General features: G+C 40.8%; 1 protein-coding gene across 2 annotated transcripts in view; it reads left to right on the top strand.

The window, feature by feature from the left end:
• Window positions 1-4,137: 4,137 nt before the first annotated feature.
• The window catches only part of eya2 (EYA transcriptional coactivator and phosphatase 2), a 28,249-nt gene continuing 9,220 nt past the window's right edge, over window positions 4,138-23,166 (top strand). The window contains exons 1-9 of one of the 2 annotated variants that reach the window (XM_030091621.1): window positions 4,138-4,438; window positions 15,596-15,663; window positions 15,856-15,943; window positions 16,246-16,357; window positions 17,098-17,214; window positions 21,204-21,280; window positions 21,414-21,597; window positions 21,895-22,031; window positions 22,218-22,301. In XM_030091621.1, coding sequence (XP_029947481.1) covers window positions 16,255-16,357; window positions 17,098-17,214; window positions 21,204-21,280; window positions 21,414-21,597; window positions 21,895-22,031; window positions 22,218-22,301 — 702 coding nt within the window. In that variant the 5' untranslated portion in view covers window positions 4,138-4,438; window positions 15,596-15,663; window positions 15,856-15,943; window positions 16,246-16,254. The remainder of the gene's footprint in view (window positions 4,439-15,595; window positions 15,664-15,855; window positions 15,944-16,245; window positions 16,358-17,097; window positions 17,215-21,203; window positions 21,281-21,413; window positions 21,598-21,894; window positions 22,032-22,217; window positions 22,302-23,166) is intronic. The other variant, XM_030091620.1, reaches the window with a different exon arrangement.

Consider the following 23,166-nt stretch of genomic DNA (forward strand, 5'->3'; position numbering starts at 1 on the left):
AACACGATTACCAGATGTAATCACACAAGCAATGTTGAAGTCCAAACTTCATCACATTGTTCCAGATTCTATAACATTTTAAAGAACCAGTTCACTGCTGACAAAAAACAAAGCAAAAAAACAATTTCTTGGAACTTTTTTAAGAAATTGGAGAAAGATTTGATAGTTTTTCTTTTTTAGTGGGGAACTGAAGTGAATATCATCTCTAGACAGGCACTTCTGCCCACAAACACCCATCACTGACATGATTGCTGTGTTTTATTTAGAGCGTCAAGCACACACGCGCACACACTCATGCACAGAAATCCCAACAGATAGGCTGCAAAAAAATGTTTTTGACAGCGAAAATCACCGCAACAGAGACTCAGAAATCCTAGTGGGATCTTAATAAAGTTCTCCTTTGGAATGCATTGTCGTTGAACCCAGAGGATGAATAATCACATCAAATTCAGAAGCATCCCTTTTTCCAACATGACAGGAGGAATGTCGATGACACACACTGGGACCGTCGCTGTGTGTCAGCAGATAGTGAGACAGCCAACAGAGGATATCAGAGGAAGACAGAGACAATAGCTTTTATTTATCCACCACACATTCCAGTTTAAGAAAGGATTGCTGTCTGTTGTTTGAACCGGCAGCAGTTCATCATGTCTGGGTCACAGTACTTTCCATCTGCCGCTCTCAGTATGTGTGACTCTCTGTACAGTCAAAATAATTTTCCGTTGTGTCTTTATTTATTCATTCGCTTAGTTTACATTTCATGTTTTCACCATCCTGCCACCACATTAATTATATCAAAATTATGGATTAAAACTTCACATAGGTTAAACTTATTGTCTGTTAAAATCAAGCAGTGAAATCTTTAATGAAAATGTTCCTTTTCACATTGAACATACTTTTCTCTTTTTGCTTGGCCAGTCAGGGACAACACTTACAAAGACTTCCACATCACGGTGGAACAGTGTATTTCAAATAGTTCTGATACCTTTTTGAAAGTCAAAACAGGCTGAAACAGCCAATCCACCTTTTCCTGAAAGCTCACCTTTGCAACAGTAAAGAAAGCAGCAGAGCCTCAATGCCAGAGCAAAGGTTCAGATCAGACCATATGCATCTGTTACAACTGAACAATATTGTAATACCATGTAAGACTCTGTTTTTTGACATAACTCTTTTTTTAATGTATCTAAATAGAGCCTGAGAGAAGAGCCAGCGCTTCTCCTGCACTAAAAAGGAGTTCAGCAAATGTATTTAAATTTCGAAATTGTTTTAATTTATTTTTTTTTTTTAAAAGCTAACAGTGAACTCAATGAGCAGAGAGAGACAGCAGCTCTGGAGCTCTACCACTACTTTCACGTAAAACATAAAGGAACTAGTAGTTCCCTCACAGTACAGTGTTCCTCATAATAATACTGAAAGTCTCTGTTTCAGGAATGTTTCAATAATGTTTTGTTATCAGAAAAAAATCCTGATGTCTTTAGGTTTACACACAGCTTTATGCATTTCTGAGGAGAAATAGTCATTGCGCTGTGCACTCCAAGGAAAGGTTTTATTAAATACTTATAAGGAAAATAAATAACAATTTTATAACTTAATGTACACACTTTTGACATTTAGGGGGAAAAATGTGCAAACTGTGGGTTTTTTGTAGCAAAGGCGGACACTGAATCACTGGGTTTTTGAGCGCTCAAATATCATATGGGATCATGGGAAAAGTTCCTGTGCAGCTCTAAAGGACAAACATGCAGCCCAGACAGAAACTGCTGTACAACTGGAGTCCCAAAGAAAAGCCCATAATCCAAACCCCTGCCTTCTCCTAAAATTAATAAAATATTGGTTTCACATGTTAACAACAGAGGAAAGTCCTTTTAACCACATCCGAACCTAATTTCTGATATACACTTGAATTACAGTGCTATACACTAAACCTCATATATCTTTGTGGGAGATGTACTCAGTGAGAACTTGGCCTTTTGTCAGTGAAGATTTGCCCGTCCTTTCACTGAGCATGGATGTTGAATAATGATAGCTAAAAATATTTACGGATTAATGAATGAATGAAAGCGTCTCTTTCAAACCATAATTGCTGACACTCATTGTACAAACCAGTTCCTCCATTGACAGCAGGGTGTCAGAGACAAGAAATTTGCATTGTTCCTGCAAGTGTGCCGTGTATGGGGAAATACCGTAAATTATTATTACACTCTTGTTTCCTTCTCACCGTCTCGATCTCAGTTTACAATGTCAAACACAGCAGGTTCAGGTCCATGCTGAAGGGGATGTTGAAAGGAAAACTTCTACCGCTTTTCACCCATGTGTTTCTAAAATTCACCCTCGATAATGCAATTTTTTTTTTTTGGTAACACTTTACTTGAAGCCCCTCTTTATAACACATTATAAGTAGTTATAAACACTAATACATGATCACAATGCTTTATAACTCACTATACAGCAGTATACAGCATAGGATTAAGGTTAGGGTTAGGGTTAGGGTTAGGGTTTGGTCCTGGCATTGTGATCATCTATGAATGTTTATAACTACAGCTACACATGTTATAATGGCATTATAATGCTTTATGAATGTACTTATAATGTGTTATGCAGGGGGGCTTCAAGTAAAGTGTTACCTTTTTTTTTTTTGGAAAGGTTCATGATGCCAACATTAGTTCAGATGCAACAGGAACCTTCTCCAGGTGTTGTCTCGTATCCATGTCTGTGGGTTTGAAAATGGCTTCGGCGGACGCATCCTGTTGCTCCGCTGCAGGAGAACCTGTTTCCTTCGGAGCCGCGGCTCCCAGCTCCAGCTCGGTCGTCCTTATGTTACAAAATACACACGGAAACAATGGCACACAAGTCGGACACACACACGCAGGCACATACTCACACACGGAGTACACTTGTCATATGGAACAAACACGGGCAGAGGGTGAGACACCTGCATCGAACTTCCTATGAATCAGCGGAGGTTACTGGGACGCTGACACTGCACTGACAACATTGTCAAATGTTGTTTTGTCTTAGTTCAGCAGGTGTTGTGAAAACTACACATCCTCATGACCTGTTTTGGTAACCTTGAAAGATGTCTGACATTTCCTTTTAACACAGGTGCAGCGAGGTGATATACTCCTGGCCTCTGAGTCAAGAAGAAGAAGAGGAAGAAGAAGAAGAAGAAGAAGAAGAAGAAGAAGAAGAAGAAGAAGAAGAAGAAAACTGAGTTGATATCTAAAGAAACTAATTTATTAAGGCAAAATGAAAGAATGATGATGAAAATGTTTGAAACTAAGGAATTCAAACTTTTTGTGGGGGGTAAATCTGAGTTATTACAGCTCTAAAATTTTATATCAAATTTAATAAAGTCACCTGTAACGCTTGCATGTCATATAGATTACCCACATTCTTCCACTTTATCCATGTTAGTGTCACTGAAGGTTGAGTTTAAACTAGCCAACAATGCAGTGATAAACAAACTGCAGCACGGACAGGAGGATCATTACAGTACTGTGATATTCACAGAATTAAAAAAGTAAAGGTTTATCTGTACAATGCTTTATAACACATGGGTATCTGGTGCCTCATAGACCACAGCTGGCCCCAGCAGCCCACAAGACATTTACAAAATTGATGAAGGTCTCTTAAACACATATGAACCTGACTGGGAATTCATTTTAAGATTGAAATGATCAAAAAGAAAAAAAAAAGTCTACATCAGCTTCCAAAAATCAAAATTATTTGTAATTGTAAAATAATATCAATTTAGAATTCTGTTCTGCTTACTACTTTTTTTTGTAAAAGTAAAATAGTACAGTGTAAGTATATTTTCAGCAGAGATTAACCACATTGACAGTGATTAAAACAAACTAACCTTAAGTTAATTAGTCACAGAGAAATCTTCATATCTGGAGAGCAGCCAGAGAGTCTGGAGAGTCGCTGTGTAAACAAATGCGTAGAAAAGCTCTTGACCAAACAAAAAACTTAAAGCGGAGAAAGAGGAGCGAAGCCATTCTGCAGAGGAGGGCTGAGATAAGGGGGCGCGCACGCACGCACAAACACAAACACACGTGTTCGGGTTGTGTGCGCGCGCCCCTCTCAGGAGGAGGAACCAGAAATCTTCGCTCGTTTACTTAACATCACTTCCCCACCGCCGGGAAAGCAAACACGCTCCTGAAGCCGCGGAGGAGCAGAAGTGAGATCGATGTGAGAGCGAGTGTGTGCGGAGAGAGAGCTGTCACCTGGAGCCCGCCGACCCGGAGCGCCTCTTGCCTCCTGCCTCCTTCCTCCTTCCTCCTTCCTCCTCCTCCTCTCAGGAGCTACGACCCTTCAGGAGCGCTCGCTGTAGCTCAGATTCTGCTGGGACGTCCGAGTCCGCACGGCCTCCTCCGGGCATGGACAGGCCACCGTCTGACTGAGAACCGGACTTTTCCCTGCTCCGTCCTGAATCATGGTGAGTGACTCCACGTGAGTTCATCACATCAGGAAGTAGCCGCTGATTAATCACCATGTGCGTCTTTTGGTAGTTTTACATAAATACACCGATTTAGGAAGGAAAATGCTACCGAAAGTAACTCGGCTTGTTCTGACCATTGATAGACCAATGGTTCGCCATGTAATTGTCCTACAAAAAAAAAAAAAAATAAAAAAATAAAGATTAAAAATGTATTTCTTTGCCAAATTATTATTATTATCATTATTATTATTATTATTATTATTATTATTATTATTATTATTATTATTAGCATTAGCATTTTTTGTTTTTAGCATTTCTCTTTCTCAATATATGTATAAATAAACGTATTAACGATTTAATTAAATATATGCATAAACTACAACAGCTAATTATGAAACATCTTCTAAACATATTTACTATTTAATAATTCAGACATACATAGTGATTAATATCACGTTCATAGCAAAATGGCGAAACATATAACTTTGTTTTTTTTCAATTAAAGTTTTTTTTTAAATTATATTTTGAGAGTTGTCGAAACTTTCTCTCTTTTTTTGCGGGTGATTTACCAGAACAGAAAAATGTAAACATTCACAGTCATGTAAGTGATTGTTTTTGTCTCCCTGGGCGATCTACGCTAGAAGTGTGTGAGCTCCCTTCCAGTTAGATTGAGCCCTTTTGTTTTTCTTGGTGCTGGTTGAGTCCCTGCAACACTTTTTCCCTGGGCTTAAGTACAGAAGATTACACCAAAATCACTGACACCCCTTGAGCAGTCACGCAGGGACCCTCATTACCTAAATTAGGGGAGCCTCGCTAAGCATTTTTCAAAGGCAGGTATTCATATTTTTCAAGGACCCCTTCATGGCTGTAGACTAAGCAGTGGCTCCCTGTGTTTTGCCAGCCAATTAAATATCATTTAAACATTTCTATCAGCTACACGGTTCAGGGAGCAATTATTAATGGGGCTCTTTAGTATTTAAGGAAACGTGTAAATATATACACTTTAACCAAATAAACCTGACATTGCATGTTTTTGTCTGTTTTGGCAGTCTTGCTCATATTTGTGTTAGAATTACAAATGTGTTGATTCATTATTGATATTTTTAAACTTAAGTTAAAACCACTGTTATTTGCTAAGCATCTTCTATTATTAACTATTATTACAATTGCCTTCATGCATTACAGACCATGTTTAGATATATGGAAATGTATTTAGATCTCTAAACTGTCAGTCCACTTTTTAGATTTTGGAGAAATAACTAGACATGTCTCGCCTTGTCAGCATCAATTACATGTGAGACAAACCTGGGGAGGTATCGGCCAGTCAGTGTGAGTCTCTCATTTTAGATAGTTGCTGTATCAAATTCAGATAGTTGGATTATTTTAAATCCCCGTAAATCTTCTGATATAGCTGTTTTGTTACCTCTCACAAATGACATCCGAGGGTCCGACAGAGGCGGCCGGGAGGCATTTTTCAGTCCACGTAGGAAAAGGTGTGTGCCGGAGCGTGTTTGATTTAACACTGTGGTTCGCCTCCTAAAAACATCAGGCCCCCTTTTTCTGGGATCTCTTTCCACAGCTGACCCGAGGCCCTCTCAGTATTTCTACCTACTCACTCCTCAGCGTTCATGGTTCTTATTACTAGCTCTAATAAATTGTGAATAAGCAACAGCCCCCCCTTCCAAAAAAAAAGTCCTGGGTTGTGGAGAATTCCCCATCCTGTAGCGCAAGGCACCCCCCTCTTAAGAAAACACAAATTAATTCCAAACCCTTCTGTAGCCAAACGTTTCTGGAATGATAAATATTTTTATAGGAAGCGCTGCTCTTCCTGACTTTATCTGCTCCAATTTTATTATATTTCTTCGCAGCTGCACGGTTCTTGATGTCTTTGAGCTTCTGTCTGCATGGGTTACCTTCTCTCTCTCTCGCTCTCAATGGGAGTCAAACTGTTGACTTGAATTTAAGGTTGATAGCTGAAGTGTCATTTCAACCAAAACAATATTTTCAGCAGTGTTATGAAATCATCTGAGAAATAAAAACTGGTGCATCAATGTGTCCCTGTTACGCAGCTCTGGAGCAGGAGATTCCATTCTTAGAGTGGTTTCAGTCTGTGGTTTTCGCAACATAGACGCTATTGTATTTATTAACAGAGCATGGGTGTCTTTCCTTGTCTTTGTACACAGATTTAAGTTTGTCTACATGTAGCTGCGTTAATTACCGTCTGCCTGTCCCAGAGAGGAAATATTTACAAGTTACAACACTCTGGACTTGTTTGACGAGACAAAGAGGTGACAAGTACTGTCACATATTAGTCTGTCCTGGTTGGCTGATTGTTTTTATTGTGGCAGCAATACTGTTATTGAATATATTTACTAAAAACCCGGATATAAAGCTCTTTTTAGACTTGGTTTGGGTTGTTAACGCCAATACGGCCTCTATTCTTTTTTCCTTTTTGATGTTTAACTATATGTATATACCTTTTTAACAAGTAAGAAAAGTGAAAATCTCAAGACAAATTGAAAAAGCTGCTTTGAAACTGTATCTGATATTAAAAGATTGTTATTAGATTAACAGTAGATGTCTCTGAATTGGAACAGTATAAAAAAGTTCAAAACAGATTTATGAAAAATCTGTCTCTTTCTCAGTGTTCCACACAGTGTGTTTTCTAAAGTTTTGCCTTGGTATTTGGTTGGTTATTTTTTATCCTGCACGGATATGTAATAGAGGCTTGAACATTGCATTTTTATTTTTTCCACACATGGCAGTGTTTGTACAAAACTGCCCATTGTCCTCAGCGTGTCCAGATGCCTGTCTTTCTAGTGGATTATGTGTTGCCTCTTAAACAATTTGAGGCTCAAGAGTTATCAAGCTTCCTCTTGAATGTCTTCCCCTCTGCTGCCCTTCCCTCCCTTTTTAATTCCCTTAAGTCCCAGAAACCTCCCGAGGAGGCCTTGTGGTGATTTGTGCATAGGTCTGTGTGTGTGTGTGTGTGTGTGTGTGTGTGTGTGTGTGTGTGTGTGTGTGTGTGTGTGTGTGTGTGTGTGTGTGTGTGTGTAATAAACCCTCGACTGTCAGCAGACAGCAGCTGTCTCTCTGGCTATCTCCGCTCTCCTTATCTCATTCAGAGAAGTGAAAAGCCACACACATCGCAACATAGCCTGCAGTAATTTTTTTATTTTTTTTTCCAAAAAATTTATTTATTTTTTTTTTTTTTGCACTTCATAATTTGTGGTACTTTCCACTGAAAGAATTCAATAATTCCTGATGCTTGTCGATATTTTGATGAGTTTTTATTTTTGGTGTTATTTTCATAATTTTAACCCCATTTTGAATAAACTACTGTTTTCATTTTCTCTGTCAGACAGTCAATAACTTGCAAGTAGTAACATCTCTGTAGTTGTCATGCTTTCACATCTCTACATAAAGACATAATTCACTTTCACATCTCTTTTATCTTGTTTTTTTTTTCTCACACTATAAATCTACCAGTAAAGATGTAATTGGACCTCAGTTCGTCTAGCGGCTGCGAGCTTCAGCTACCAGCGAGTTCTGTCTGACCAGCTGTTAGCATCCCGTGCGGCCGCTCGCTCGCCATCACGTGTTAAGCAATCTGATCGAGGGCGAACCTTTTTGTACTAATGACTAATAAAGCAGCAAGTCTGAGTATGTGTGTGGAGAATATGTGTGTTTTGTAGATGGTCCCTGATTGTGCTTACATAATGGGTACCGGTCGTGTTTGCATCTCCTCCATATTATAGATTTGATAGAATTTGGATACATTTTAAGGTTTATTTTAAAGTCGGTGAAGTGTGTGTGTGCATATTAAGTATGTTCACACACTTTTATAAGAGGAACTTTGCATTAAAGTTAGCTTTAAGGTTCTCATAATGAGTGTAAGTTAATGCAAAGTCCCCGTAAGTGCTGAAAACATGATTGTGTGCGTGCGTGGGTTCATTAGAGAAGGCAGGAGCGCTCGTGCAGTCAGGCGTGTGTGACTTCTGAAAGTGCGTGCACACGCACGACCACCCTCCCATCACTGGACCAGATGTTTTTTACCTGGGAGCCAGACCACCATCTGACAGGGGTCAGCCCAGTCCTCCAGCCCCACACCCACTCCTCCAGGCTGCTGGGAGGTCTGCCAGCTGTCCCCCGCGCTGACCCCCGTCCCGGGGCACTGGTTCTGGGGGAGACGCAGTCTGGGCCTTGGGGTAGGTGGTCCTTCTCCGATTCAGCAATATTAGGAGAGGAAGTATAAGGGATATTTTACGTGTTCGGATTTGGACGCAGGCAGTGAGCCTAAATGAGTTAAAGGAAAGACTCGAGACGCAGGAAAAGAAACGCAGCGTTCTGCGAGAGTTGGGCTTAAAAGGAGAAAAAATGTGTGTTCTGGAGAAACGGGGAGGGAAAGACACTGGCATTGTCAAATAAAGTGGTTTTTAATTACTGGGAGGCAGGGAGGTGGAGGAGGTTGGGCGGGGGGGGGCTTCTTGGCATTTAAGCAGATTTGTTGCAAGAGCTGGTCAAGTGAAAAGAAAAGGCCACCGAGCCCGGGAGGTAAAGTTACAGGGTGCAGACGGAGTCGACAACAGGTTCACTGCTGCCAGAGATTAATTGGAGCCGCTCGTCGAATGGCTTCTGCTTCTCTCAAAGGAGCTTTGTATCTGTCATTACATAGCTCCACTGTTCCCTCATTTTTATTTAAAAGAAGTAGCAGGAACAGGGTGAAAGAGTGGCAGGAATACTAGCCAGGTGGGATTGTGCGTGTGTGTGTGTGTGTGTGTGTGTTTGAGGGAAATGCTACAGAGACGAAGCTGAACCTGTTCATGGAGTGACTAGCTCCGTGCATCGGTCGTAAACTGGTTGCACAAGTATCCTCATTTTTGGTTGATGTAGTAAACAAAGCGGCGCTGTTAGTATACAGTGGGAACGTTCGCATGAGCGCAGCAGAAGACCCGATTGACACGATAAGAGGAAGGTGGGTCCAACATGGGAAAGTCCTACACCTGCGATTTTACTTTCCACCTTCTCAGCAAATGTTGGGAGTTTGTATGTGGGGTCAGCAGCAAGGTTTGAGTTTTGTATTTTTCTCACTGTCAGATTGTAAACCATTGTTTCTCAGGACCTTTCCTCTGGTGGGTAGATTTCTCTGTGGATGACCACAAATATCATTTGACTGTGTCAGGGGAACGCCGCAGTCTCTTGTAGGGAAGCAGATGAACCAAAAGTACATTTTAACTTGAAAACACCTGGTTTCCTTCATCTTAACTGTCACAGACAGCTGATGTCTTTGTTACTGATATCCACATCCGTATTTATTCAAGCCTTGAATATTTGTACTTGATATGTTTGGCAGTTTGTGAGACATTTTATGTAACTCAGTGAATCTGTAGAAATCAGTTCCCCCAAAAAAGAAAATAAAAAGGAGAGAGAGAAATTGTACTATTTAATCAGTGGATTTTGTGTTCCTCTCTATCTAACACAACAACAAAGCAAATCTTTAAACCCTGTTAACAAAATGACTTTAGGCTTGAAAAAGTGTGATGAATATTGCCACTATTTTCCAATTTGCTTTAGAACGTGCCAATAATTAGGAACATAACCAACAGTGTTACTGAAGTGACAAATAGGACTAATGATAGCCTGTAAGTGTTTGTTTTTTGTAGGAATGAAAAAGCTTCTTTCAGTTGTTTTCTTCTCTTCTATCCAGTGCCTCCTATGTCGCAATTTTGAAGTTTCCATTAGTAATTTTTACAAAAGAAATTTTCAACTAATAAATAAGTTTTTCTAACAAGATGAAGTAACTTTGTAGGAGTCTTGTCACCTTTCTTTCCCCCTGCCTCAGACACAAAACCTTACTCTGGAGATTAGTTTTCTGATGCGTTCTATCATGTGTTTGTGACGCACACATTTCATCTTTCTTTGATGTTTTTTCATTCCTCTATTACCAGAAGCAGCGTGACACAACCTTGACCATGTTTTACAGTATGTAGGGGTGTATATAAAGTCTATAAACTGCCCGCTGCTTTTTCCCATTGTAGCGTTTCCCCTATAATAACAGTGAATCTGTAGAAGTCGGAACCTTTGTCTTCGTGTTTCCTTCCCTCTCGTCTCTTCTCTAATAGAATCCTTCTTAGTGTTGTATGCAACATATAATCCATAATAAAATCAACCCTCTAAGATTGTTAGATCAGTCTTTACATGCCCTCTGTTGTATTTTTTCCATTATCCACCCCAGTTTCCACAAACCTTTCTCCTCGCGTTTCTTATTTGCTCCACGGAAACACCAGATCACATAACCGTATAGCTTTTCAGCAACATTCCAGACTGCTACAGCAAGGATTTCTACATCTTTGGTGATTACAATGAAGGAGTTTTTGTATCATATTGGTAACTGGTATTTTGATAACAGCATTTCCGATGCTCACAAACAAAGGGTGTAGTTTCATGTGGTGAAGGCGTCATAAATGAATTCATTCAGGTGATGTAAACTTTAAACATTAAGCAGAGGAAATACTTTTTAACTTTGTTTGAGGGACTTTTTTTGGACATATACAGTATGACAATGTTTTTTTTAAGCTCTATTTTGAGACACAGCAGCTTCGAAATTCTCTATTTGCCGCCTGCTGTGACCAGACACATCAAGATGAGTTCACAGTCTGTTCAGGGTTTAATTTCCACAGATTGACAAATTAGATGTTGGTGTGCTTCGTGTGTTTTATATCTAAATACCTTCGCAGTTTGATTAATTATCATACAAACAAGTGAAATCGAGATCTTCTAATTAATGCAGCGTGTCCTGTTGGTCAGTTTTGGGTCAGACATGATTGAAGAGGGCAGTGTGACTGGCAGATGGCACACATATCCACCGTGAACACTCTGGCTGGCTGATAGTGAGCCATTGTTCTCGGCCTTTATCTTCAACTGAGAGAGAGGCTTGTTCGAGACAGTGAATCAGCCCCCCCCCTCAATTTCCCCTCAGGCACTGATGCAGACCGGCCAAATCGAGGGCTCCAGGTGGGGTGCCATATGGCACGATTACCGACCAGCCAGCTACCTTTCTTTAATCCCAAACCACAGTGTTTCAATAAATGTCAGGCGATCAGACGGCCACCACAGCGTATAATCAGACTCTGATACGTGCCACCAGGACTCAGACACTGACACAACACATGTATTGACTCTGCAAACAGAGCTAATATCTGTGCACACACCCTCACAAGAAATCCAACAAACCATAGCAAATTAAGTCAGCAGCGTCTGATGATGAACTTAAAAACTGATCAAAGTTTTGATAAGCGATGTGTCTCCGACTGAACTTCACTGTAAACACTGGAACGATTTGCTTCAAGAGGAACAAGATTTAACCAGACATGCTGAGTTGAATCCTGTGTTTTTGGTTATTAGAGGTTATAGCAGACAGAAAATTAGTAGTTTTTAGTTTATTCTTTTCTCCATAAAGCCCTGCTGGTTGAGGCACTTGGCCACCACCTCCAGGCCTGCTCTTAGTTTTCTTGCAGTTTTCCTGTCCACTATTGAGTAATTTGGATGTGGAGTGCCAAGAGATGATTGTGCTTCACTTCAGTTTCAATAAACTGTATTCAATAAATACAAAAAAATTAAGTTTCATCTTCTTGATATACATTCAAACCTGAAGTCTCAAAAATCATCTAATCCTTTCTTGTGGGTCTTATTGATTCTTTCATAAGTTGATACAAGAGAGCATCATCCATTGAAGGTTAGACTTGTTGTTTATTAAATTGTAGCTATATAAATAAAAAATTAATTGAATTATCAAGTAAAAATTAGTTCAACATTCAGTACTGTTAAAATGTGCTTGAAAAAAAAAATGCTTGAAACTACCTGTTCTGGACGCTCCTTGAGTCACAATTTGGCCCAAATTAAAACAGGAAGGAAATGTGCCTCCTAAAATTTGCTTCTTTACACAGTTGATTTTGTCATTTTTCTTGTTTGGACTGTATGCTGTACTTCTATCATACCTTCACATCTTGTCAGTTATTCTTCCGAACTAGCTTATTTCTGAAGTAATTGTTGTTTCCCATGAAATGATGACTTAACATCTATCGGTCATGTTCGCTTCATTCAGCAGTTTAGCAGATCTAACTGCGCATTCCCTTTAACTGTATCAAATAACATTTCAACTTGAAGCACAATACACAGTACAGAGGCTCGAATCTGATATCCGTGAAAGAAGCAGTGGTGGAGCAGAACCCTGGGACCCAGGTGAAGCTGGGGGGACTGGCCTTGTGGCCTTAAAGCCCCCTGTGGCCCCGCTGAGTTTGTTTTAGCTTCAGTTTCAGCCCTCAGCCCTCAGCCCTCCACATTTCTGTTGAGCTGCGCTCATCTTCCCTCCGGTGTCCTGCCGTTCCCATGGCCTCGGGCGCCCTCCTCCCAGGCCTCGCCCTGAACCAGGAAGTGACTTTGCGATCGCGCTCGGTGTTTTTGTTTGCGGGTACATGCACATGCGTGTACACAGGACCACTGCGGCTGAAGTCAAGAGGACTCTGAACAGGCATCGCTTTTGCTTTTGATCCCTGGGAAGTGCAAGGAAATGCAAAGAAAAACAGCACTTTCCTTATTTTTCTTCTGTGCTGCCGGATCGGTGTCATCCTCTGGAGCTTTGCATTCGGCTGCTTTAAAGGTCAAATCAGGGTCCCGGATGGCTGCAAGGTTAAGCATCATTTCTGAAGTGGAAGACCGCCTTGGAAAGCAAAACAGGAACACTTTTACACTTATATCAGAAGTCAGGATCTCATATTAAGTGGTAGTATAAAGTAAATAATCACAATTTCAAGCCCAGGATGGGTTCTGGAGTACATTTACTGTGGTGTAGTGGTCAGCACGGTTCACCCTTTGAGATCAGCCATACGATAAACTCAGTGAAGCTTTTGTATTCGTTGTGTTTTTTTTAGAGCTGGATGTTTGAAATACGGACACACAGTCATGCAGTGGTTAGCCATCTTGCGAGATAATCCTTGGTTTAGGTCCAGCTTGGGCTTGGGGAATGTTGTGTAGAGGCTGCATGTTCTCCCCTCTGTGCACATGGCTTTTCTAAGGCTGCTCTCTCTCGGTGTGTGTGTGTGTGTGTGTGTGAATGTGTGTGTGTGTGTAAGGTCAAGGATTCAGGCCTACAGGTGAACGTGTGTGACTTCATGTGTATGAAAATACATTTATTTACTCAAAAAACACTGCATGGTGTCTTTGGTGTTTGGAAAGGCAGAAGGGCAGCCGCATTAGAGGAAGATGACATGTTGTAACACGAGATGTGTTTTTTCTCTGCTTGCCCGTGTCAAAAAGAAAGAAAAAAAAAAAAAAGCTGTTGTTAAGAACATGAAAACAACCCAGAGGATACTGTGATTCATCGCCAGTTTGATTATGGTGAATGTTTGATTGTTGTCTCTATAGTTTTTTTTCCCCTCTCTTCTGAGTGGCCTGTATGTTTCTGCTGCTGTAAGACCCTGCTGACCCTATAATTCACCACTGTCATCTGTCTCCGTCATTGTGTTGTCAGTGAGGTTGGAGGTCAGGCAGTTTGCTGCAGCCTTTGCCAGAGTGAAATAGCCTGAAGGCAAAGGGAGAAACAAAAATAGGTAGAAGGAAACAGAGGAGGATAAAACAAAAACAACTAATAGTTTTCTTGTTGTGTAGTGTTATAATAATGCAAATAAATAAGTTAATCATATTGATTCCTTTCACTTTTTAATGATTTAAATACCTGGAAACCACATGAATAGAACACCTTTTTTTTTTTTTACATGAAAACCATTTATGTGCAGCTCTATCATTCAATCTCTGGAAGGTTTTCCACTCTATTCTGGAACCTGGCCACAGCGAATTGTTCCCTTTCCGCCAAAAAAAGTATTAGTGAGGTCAGAATTAATGTTGGGTGATCAGTCTTGGCTCTTGGTCTGTATTTTTGTTCTTTCTAAAGTTGGATGAAGTTAAGGTCAAGGTGAAACTGAACCATTTTTATTCTATAATATGGAAAAAAGAAAAAAAATTGCTCCTACAAAGTCTGCCTTAAATGTCCTTCTATGCGGCAGCACTGAGTGATTTAGAAGTTAAAACTTATGCAATCCATAGTTTATGTCTTATATTAAGGTATAAATCATATTTTGGTATTAACCTTCCCAGTTTTCTTTTCAGTCACAAGTTGTTGGTCAGTTGTGTGCATGAGGTCAAACTTAAAATCTTCAGATTCTCATAAAAGTTGTCAAGATCATAGAATAAAAGGCATATCATGGACAAAACTGCATCTTCCTGCACTGGAATCTACTGGATGCACAATCTGTCTTTGTTAATAGTCTATTATATGGCCAATATTTTTTCATATTTTCACATCTCCAGTAACATATTAACAAAAAGCAGCCATACTTTTCAGCCCCTGAGTTTACCAGCACAGATCTGACTCGGTCAGAAGTTGCTTGGTGAAGAAATTCATTCACATTCAAACCTATGAAGTATCCGGAGAAAACCCATGAAGGCTTAGGAAGAACATGCAAATGTCACATAAAAATGCCTGGCACAGACTCAAACCCACGGCTTTGTTATGAGGCAGCAGTGCCAACCGCGACATCATGGTGCTGCCCGCTCGGATATTAAGACACAGAAGTATGTCTTGTCTCATCTTGTCGCTGCACTCCCTCCTGTCAAACAAAGGCCTATTGTTCTACCATTTTACACCAAAAACGCGAGTCAAGGCTGCCGGAATGAGCAGTTGTGAATGCCCCACTCACTACGATTCACGATCTGAGCCACAGTTTTCATTTTGGAGGTTTTTCCTGGTTTATTTTCATTGTAACAACAGACAGTTTGCGTGGCATACGTGCTGATCAGCCCAGTGAGTCAGCAGTAGTTTTGCAGAGCGCAGTGCAGAAACAATGTGGCTTATCCAGTTCTTCTAAACTCATTCAGTTGTCAGAGTCACACATTACACAATGCTTCAAGAACCACACTTAATCCAAACCCCTTTCTCGATGCTTCTTTATCCTTTAAATATAATCACATTATGAAAAGTGTTGAGGAACACAAATATTTCATCCTGCCTTGCAGCAGCAGGGCTGGAGGCGTGTTGTAGCGTCTTTGTGAACTGCATGCTTGCGTTCTGATGGCGTGTGTTTGATATTGTTTCCACAGGAGAGTTGACAACTTTGAGTGGAAGCTGACAAACCGCAGTGTGACAGGACAATAAAAGACGACGGCAGGTGAGGGAGCAGAACTGCAGTGAAAAGACTGAAGCAGAAGCAAAACAATAAACAGTATTTTGTGTGCAAACGGTCTTTTCTGTGAGATAATGACATTCGTCCTTCCTTTTAAAGAGTTTAAGAAAACATTTCTTTCATTATTTCCAGGTTGAAACCTTTCTTTACTGTCCCCTTTTTGTTAATTATTTACAGCTTTTCTTCAGTTTTAGTAACAGTCCCTGTCATTGCTTCAATTCAGGGCTTCTCCATACCCATTCACACCCAGCTGCACTTCCTGCTGGTAAGTTTTTATGGCTTTTTTTGTCAAAATGAAATGAGGAACTGCACTACGTCATATGTTTTAGCAGATGCGAACTGATTTATGTCTACTGATGAACACTAAAATATTGTCTTAGTTTTTATTTATTTCATCATCATTTCTTTGAACTGTCAGTTTTCAGCTCACTTGTGTGGATATTTTCCAACTTCTATCTTGACCAAAAAAAAAAAAAAAAAAAAAAAAAAGGCATATTTGGTCATTTTTAAAACAAAGAAGAGCTTGTTACCAAACATTTCTTCCTTTTGTTTTCTTCCTCCTCTCAGATCATTGTCATGGCTGCGTATGGACAGACTCAGTACAGCCCTGCCCTCCAGCCTGCAGGACCATACACACCATACACTCACCACACACAGGGCTACAGCATGCCTTCCTACAGTAAGTGCAAACAAACATCGCCGTTGTTTCATGTTTTATTCTGAAATCAATTCAAACTCAAAACTTGTTTGTGACGTTATGGGGAGGCTGACATGCAAAGCGAAATGTCATATTTACAGCAAACATTTTTGTGTGAGTGTAGCTTCTTTCTCTGCATTTCTGTTTTTTTTGTTTTTCTCATTATGTAAATAGCAAAAAAACAACCTGGTACCGTTCAGGACTGAACCAAATACAGTCGCGTTCATGTACCAAAATCACATTACAAAACAGCAATGGAGACATGAGAGGTACATGAAGGGGAGCGAGACAGATGACTGACATTTTGTTTTATATACAGGAAACTGGCACGTTTCTCTGCAGAGATAGATTGTTATGTTCAGGTCGAAGTTGGCGATCGGCGCCGGCACGCACATGTAAATGAGGAGGAATAAAGCGTTTTAAGCTGGCAAACAAACTAGGCGAGCAGAAGGCTTTGCATACTGTAAGTCTAGCATGCCCTGTCACCTTTCGGCTAATCAGCATGTGAGATCATGCAAGACGGGACTTGTTGTATCACCTAAGTAATCAAAGTGGGGGCTCGCAAAACCTCTGTTTACCGTAATGAATGCTTCAGGGGCCTATTTTACATCAATGAAGGAAATTATACAAATATTATCTTACAAGACTGAATGTTTGTTGCATTCATCAGGGAGGAAACATAAATCCTCTGCTGTATTTTTTTTTTTTTTTATCTGTTGCAGACATTAAAACAGAGGATGGTCTCAGTCACTCTCCAGGACAGACGGGATTACTGGGATACTCGAACTTCGGCGGCACTCCTCCCAGTCAGAGTCTCTACAGCTACTCTCACACACACGGTGAGTACGAAACGCCGCGTGGCTCCTGGGGCACAGTGTCACACACAGCAACAGCTCGCAGACCTTTTCATGCACATTTAGCTCCCCTTGCGTCCATCCTCCGCTCTCCCTCGCCGCCACACCTGTTCCCCATTAGCTGCGGTCTGGACTCCTGGCGTCAAACGTCTCCGCACCCCCCCTCTTTTCTCGGGGTCAGGCCCCCTTTCTCCACTCAGACCAACAACACAGCGTGCGGCCGCTTATGTGTTTCTCTGAAGAAAATGAGAGTGTGAAAAACATGCAGACAAGTCGAAGGAGGGGAGGAGACAAGATAGTAACATGTGAGCGAGAAGAGAAGGGCCGAAGGGCCTTGCTGTTAAACAAATGCTCCGATAAAGATGTGGTTTATATGAAAGTGTGAGCAGCCCACGCGTGTGTGTGTGTGCGTGCTTTTGCGACTGTGTCTGTGTGTGTGTCTGCGCTGTACACATTCCTCAGTCATCCGGCGCCCAAACCATGACTCGCTCGCTGCAACTTTATGGCTTTGAAAACCAGCGCGAAATTGACCTTGTGTGTGAGAGGGTAGAGGTTAAGGGGCATTTGACGGAGGGGCGAGTCGACTCAGCAGCAGACGAGCCGCTTCCACTGTACGGCGGAGACAAAAGAGATGAAACGGGACCGAACTGTTAGCAGGAGACACCGACAGCAGGGGCGAGTGATGCGGTCAACGTTCTAGACAATCTCTGTTGGTTCTCTCTTTTATATTTGTCTACATGAGAATTATTTCTTTGTGGCTCCACAATTTATAACAAAACAGTTTTCCAAATGACTTTTTCTTTTATAACAACATTTTTTCACCGGTCATTATGACCCAAACATATCAACACATCACAAAAAAATCCATTTTGCAAAAAATTTAAAGGCTCAAAAAACAACTTTAGGTGCATTATAGTCTAAACATTAAATAATTTTTTGAGGCTTTTTTACTGTGTAGCATAATGCAGCTTACAGATAAGGATAATTGCTTGTACTGCACAAATCATCTTCTCACCGAATTAGGAAAAACACAACAATAAAATTCATCTTACAATAAATATGTTAAAATCTGGCTCTAACTTTTTTAGTTTATCAAACAACAAGAAAAACGGATAGTTCTTAGATGAACAAACAGTGCTTCTTGAATAACTGGGATCATTGAGTGATTTCAGTATCATCACTTACATAATTGGGATAATAGTCTATATCATTATTATTATAAAGTATGCACAGACTTTAGTCGGCTTTACGTTTTGGAAATCATTAGTATTCAAAGTAAAACTATACATTCATCAACATCTTCAGCCTTTCAGCTGCATGATGGAACTTCTTTTTAATCGTGGATACGTATTTACTATTAGGAGTTCATGCATAGGAAACTTCCTTTCAGGTATTGTTCCCTTTCAAAACCAGTCAGTGTGCGTTTTCAATGTAATATTTGGTAAAAACAATTTGAAACACCTGAGAATAAATCAACATTTGAACAAACATTGCATTCCTAAGTACTCAGATATTTTCATCTTCACATATGCTATATAAGTTGCTCACTTGCCATTGAACTTAAGAAAACTTTTTTGTCGGTGGTCTTTTTTCAGCAGATGATTTAGTAATCTTTTTCAAAGACTGTTTGGGGCATCCAAAATGAATATGATTGTTTGATCTTCCTCCAGTCACCCTCTGACAACAGATCAATCAGTTTTCACCCTTCTCCGGCCAATTCTGCCCTTTTTTTTTCCATATTACTTTCTTTTTAAGACAGTATTCACATGTGAGACATTAGTCGGGAATGTAAATATTCATGTAAACACACTTTTGATGGGACTTCTTCTAAACTGTAAAGTCTTCAGTGACTTAGCTTTGTTGGAGGACCGCTGCTGAACCAACAAACAGTTTTTAACAGCGTGTAGTTTGAGTCTGAAGGATGTTATTCCCAAACAAAATACATTTGTTTGAATATTTTTATGCATAAATCATTAACTGCAAACTTCAAACAGTAATAAACTGCCACAACATCCAAATGTTTGTAGGATTTCAGAATGTTTCCATGTCATCCATTACACTGTACACAACAGACACACACACACACATACACACACAACGAAACTTCAAAAACGCACTATACGCTCAATATGTGGACAAAAGAAGCCAAATGAGGACTATGGGAGCTTTTATGTGTTTACTCCAGAGGCCTGCTGTATTTCTCCTTTAGTCACTCTAAAGACCGTTGAGCTGTCCAGAAAAGTTTCAGAGCGATTCTTCCAGGGAGTCATTATTCTTCTGTTTGTAGTGCACGTTTGCCTTGAGACGAACTGCGAGGGGAAAAAAGTAATTCTGGATTCATAAAATGATGGATTGTAGACTTGAGGAAATCCATCTTCGGTAGGAAAAAAAACTTGGTTGGTTTGGGACATGTCAGAGAGGAAAATAGTCAACCTTTATCATTTCTGAAGGGCGATTTGTCATACGGCTTGCAGTCACAATAAACAGGATGGGTCTATCACGCACACTAAATCAACTATTAAAGCATCACTTGTAATTACTGAAGGCAAACTGTAGCTTTCAGCTCGTTCCCAGAACCACCCACTCAATAAACAGCGCAGGTGAAATCAATACAGTTACTGATGAATGCAATTCGATCGGTTTTGTGTTTGAATACACTCCAAATGCACACAATGATCGAGATCAGTAACTGATCCAATATGTCTTACTAATAACTGGATTTTTATGCAACTTAAAAAAAAACTAGTGTCATTTGTATTCTTAGACAGGCTACTTCCGCTGTGGAAAAATCCAGACTTTAAAGTTTGCAATTTCTGTTCTTTTTCTAAGACATGCACATGGCTCAGTTCATTTACCAGCCTATAGAATATGTTGGTAACTATTAGGGCTGCATCATATTACCTTGAAATATGTGGTAATGCATCAGTGACAGTATTTTAATCTGTGTATTTTACGCGGGGAAAATTTCACTCAAAAAAAAAAAAATCTCAGTTGGAATTTTTGGGGGAGTCCACAGGGGAACTCAGCTTTTCCAAAGATGTCCACCAGTTACTTCCACCTATGCATTCATAGATTTGAAAGTGTTTATTAACTTTGATCACTTTTTTCTCACACACTATGCTGACATTTGTGGTTTAGACTGAAAGATCTGGTCAGATTTTTGAAAATGCTTCAATCTGCTTTGTACTACTCTACTACATACAAAGTCAAGTTTTTAAAGCTGATGTCAAGACTCTGTTTAAAGCCCCACCAAGCCTCACATCTAGGTGCTTTTTGCTTTATTCTTGAGCATCGTAAATCATCTACTGCTGGCTTGTGAGCCCTTAAAGTTTAATAATCTTACACGAGGCTGATGGGAAGTGAGTCACCTGTTACCAGAAGCTATACACAATGCACCTCCTCGCCATTTGATGTCAAAAGTTCATTGGTTCCTCTTTGGCTGGTGGCCAGCTCTTCTTCATGTTTCCCTTCTGTTCACTTTGTAACCTTTTAAGACTTTAAGCACGCTGAAATAACAGAATTAACAGTAGCATTGCTGTACATTGTGGTGAGATTACAGGTAAATAAATTAAACAAGCAAATAGTTTACAGACTTGCTAAATGCACGGAGAGACGGCATCGGTTTGGGACGAAGTTGCTCCGAGGAAGACATTCCTGCCTTGGCTCGATGAGATTAGAAGATTCCCGGAGCAGCGGCAGCAGGAGCTGCAGACTTTCCCACCTGTATTGTTGTGTCAATCATAAATCACACTGTAAGCTCCTGCAGCACTGAGCTGTCAGAGCAAGGAGTCAAAGGTGCAGCACAGCGCTTTCTCCACACATCTTCCCAGAGATGATAGGAAATGATATCTGAGGCTGATCTATCAGTGCAAGATGGAACAGAGTTAGATATCCACCATTTCATGTGTGTTTTTTTTTAATCTTACTCAATTATTATCTAGAAATTAATCCATTTTCTTCCCTTGATTTCTTAGGTGCTGGCATTTCATCAGGGATTTTTCAAGGCACCCATGCAATCTCAAGTTCAACCCCGTTCAACCCTTCCCAACAAGTGAGTATTAACCTGACTGACTGTTCACTATCAACTCTACAAGGCCGCCGACGAATAGTGATCAGTTGTTTTCTCGATGGTGTTGTGGAGTATTGATGACACCGACTAACCATAACCCTGTTTGTGTTGTCAGGAGTTTTCAGCATATTCAAGCTACAGCCAGAGTCAATATTCCCCGTATTATAACTCCCATCACTACAACAGCCCGTACCTAACCAGCAGCAACATCAGCCCCGCTGCCATCACAGCTCCGTTAGCCTATCAGCACCCAGAACACCCTGCGATGATGGCCAATCACAGCCCCGAGTCACACACAGGTAAGGATCTGGCTTCAAGTTCCTCTCCCTGCTGTTCCTATATACCATGAGAACACTTCAGTCAGTACAGTCGAAGTATTAAGTCAGACATTTTTTCCACAAGAATCTGTTCCTCCACTCAAGTAAAAAAGTGAAAACATTTTCCATCTCTGGCACAAACTAAGGGTTCTTGCATTTTTGTGTCAGGAATTTTACAATTCTTTATTCTCTATTCTCACTCTGTAAAATTAAAAGAAGTTTACAACTTAACATAGAATATATGTTGAAGGCTGATGTTTTTCTGCATGGGTGTTTCAGGAGAGTACCACCCGCCTCCCAGCCCGACGACGCCAGGTAAAGAGGAGGGGGTCCCGACACGGAGGGGGTCAGACGGCAAGTTGAGAGGAAGAAAAAGAGTCAGTGACCCTGCTCCACCCCTGGACTCGGATATAGAGGTAAACAAACACTTCACATGGTGTTGGAGATTATCAGTATTTTCTCTACCATATTTATCTTTCTCCCTCTCTCCCTCTCTCTCTCTCTCTCTCTCTCTCTCTTTCACATACACAGACACACACACGCACGCACACGCACATAAACTGTCATGTGGTTAACATTACATATCTGTTATTTCACTACAGCGAGTGTTTATCTGGGATCTGGATGAAACCATCATCATTTTCCATTCGCTCCTCACGGGAACCTTCTCCTCGCGATTTGGCAAGGTAAGAATCCGCGACCCCTCCTGTTGTCCTTTACTGTAAGAGGAATGCGCCGTGCACAATCACACTCTGACAACAGCTAATGACGGAGGATCCTCTTATAATCACCTTTTGTCTTAACGGTCGGGCGTTTATTTGACTAACAGTCAAAGGTTTTGTCTTTGTGAGACGCGTCCGTGACCTCCGAGCCTCATCCCGGAGCTTTTTCACACGCTGGCTGTTTTGCCTTCCTGCCCTCTTGTTTCTTTTCATAATGCACCGGGGCTGTTTAGCTGCCCCGACAACCCGCGGCGTGATTGACAGCCTGCGGGACCTTTACATAACAGACAGGCAGCTGACGAGGGGCGGACAGTGGTGTGTTTCTTGTTTTTGGCCGGGGATCAGTGTTTTGAATTCTCACGGTCCCCCTGCGGGTCGACACAAGGCTGACGGGAGTTTGAGAGCAGCGTTTCTGATCGGTTCAGCCCCCGGCAGGCTATGCATGGCTGTTGTTTCTTTTTCTTTCTTTCTTTCTTTCTTTTTTTTTTTTTTTTTGCCACAGATGGGGAGGAAGGGGGAGAAAAGAGAGGATAGAGCCAGAGAGAGAGAGAGAGAGGAGTGAGTTTGACTGTGTGGATGTGTTGAAATGTGACTCATGTGCCAAAAATCCCTGATTCCTCCCATCACCCAAACACCTCACTGCGGGATTTAGGGAAGCTCCATTGGACACACTCTGACTTCAAAACTTAGCCATGCAGCAGAGGAATTAAACGAGTGACAGAAAAAACAGAAAAGCAGATTAACAGCCCAGCAGGTCCGTGCAGTTTATGAACTGGTGTTGTTTTTCTGTTTGCCTCCTGCTTTATACGCAGGTAACTCATCCTCCGCA

The sequence above is a fragment of the Salarias fasciatus genome, chromosome 5 (genome assembly GCF_902148845.1).
Source record: "Salarias fasciatus chromosome 5, fSalaFa1.1, whole genome shotgun sequence".
NCBI lineage: Eukaryota > Metazoa > Chordata > Actinopteri > Blenniiformes > Blenniidae > Salarias > Salarias fasciatus.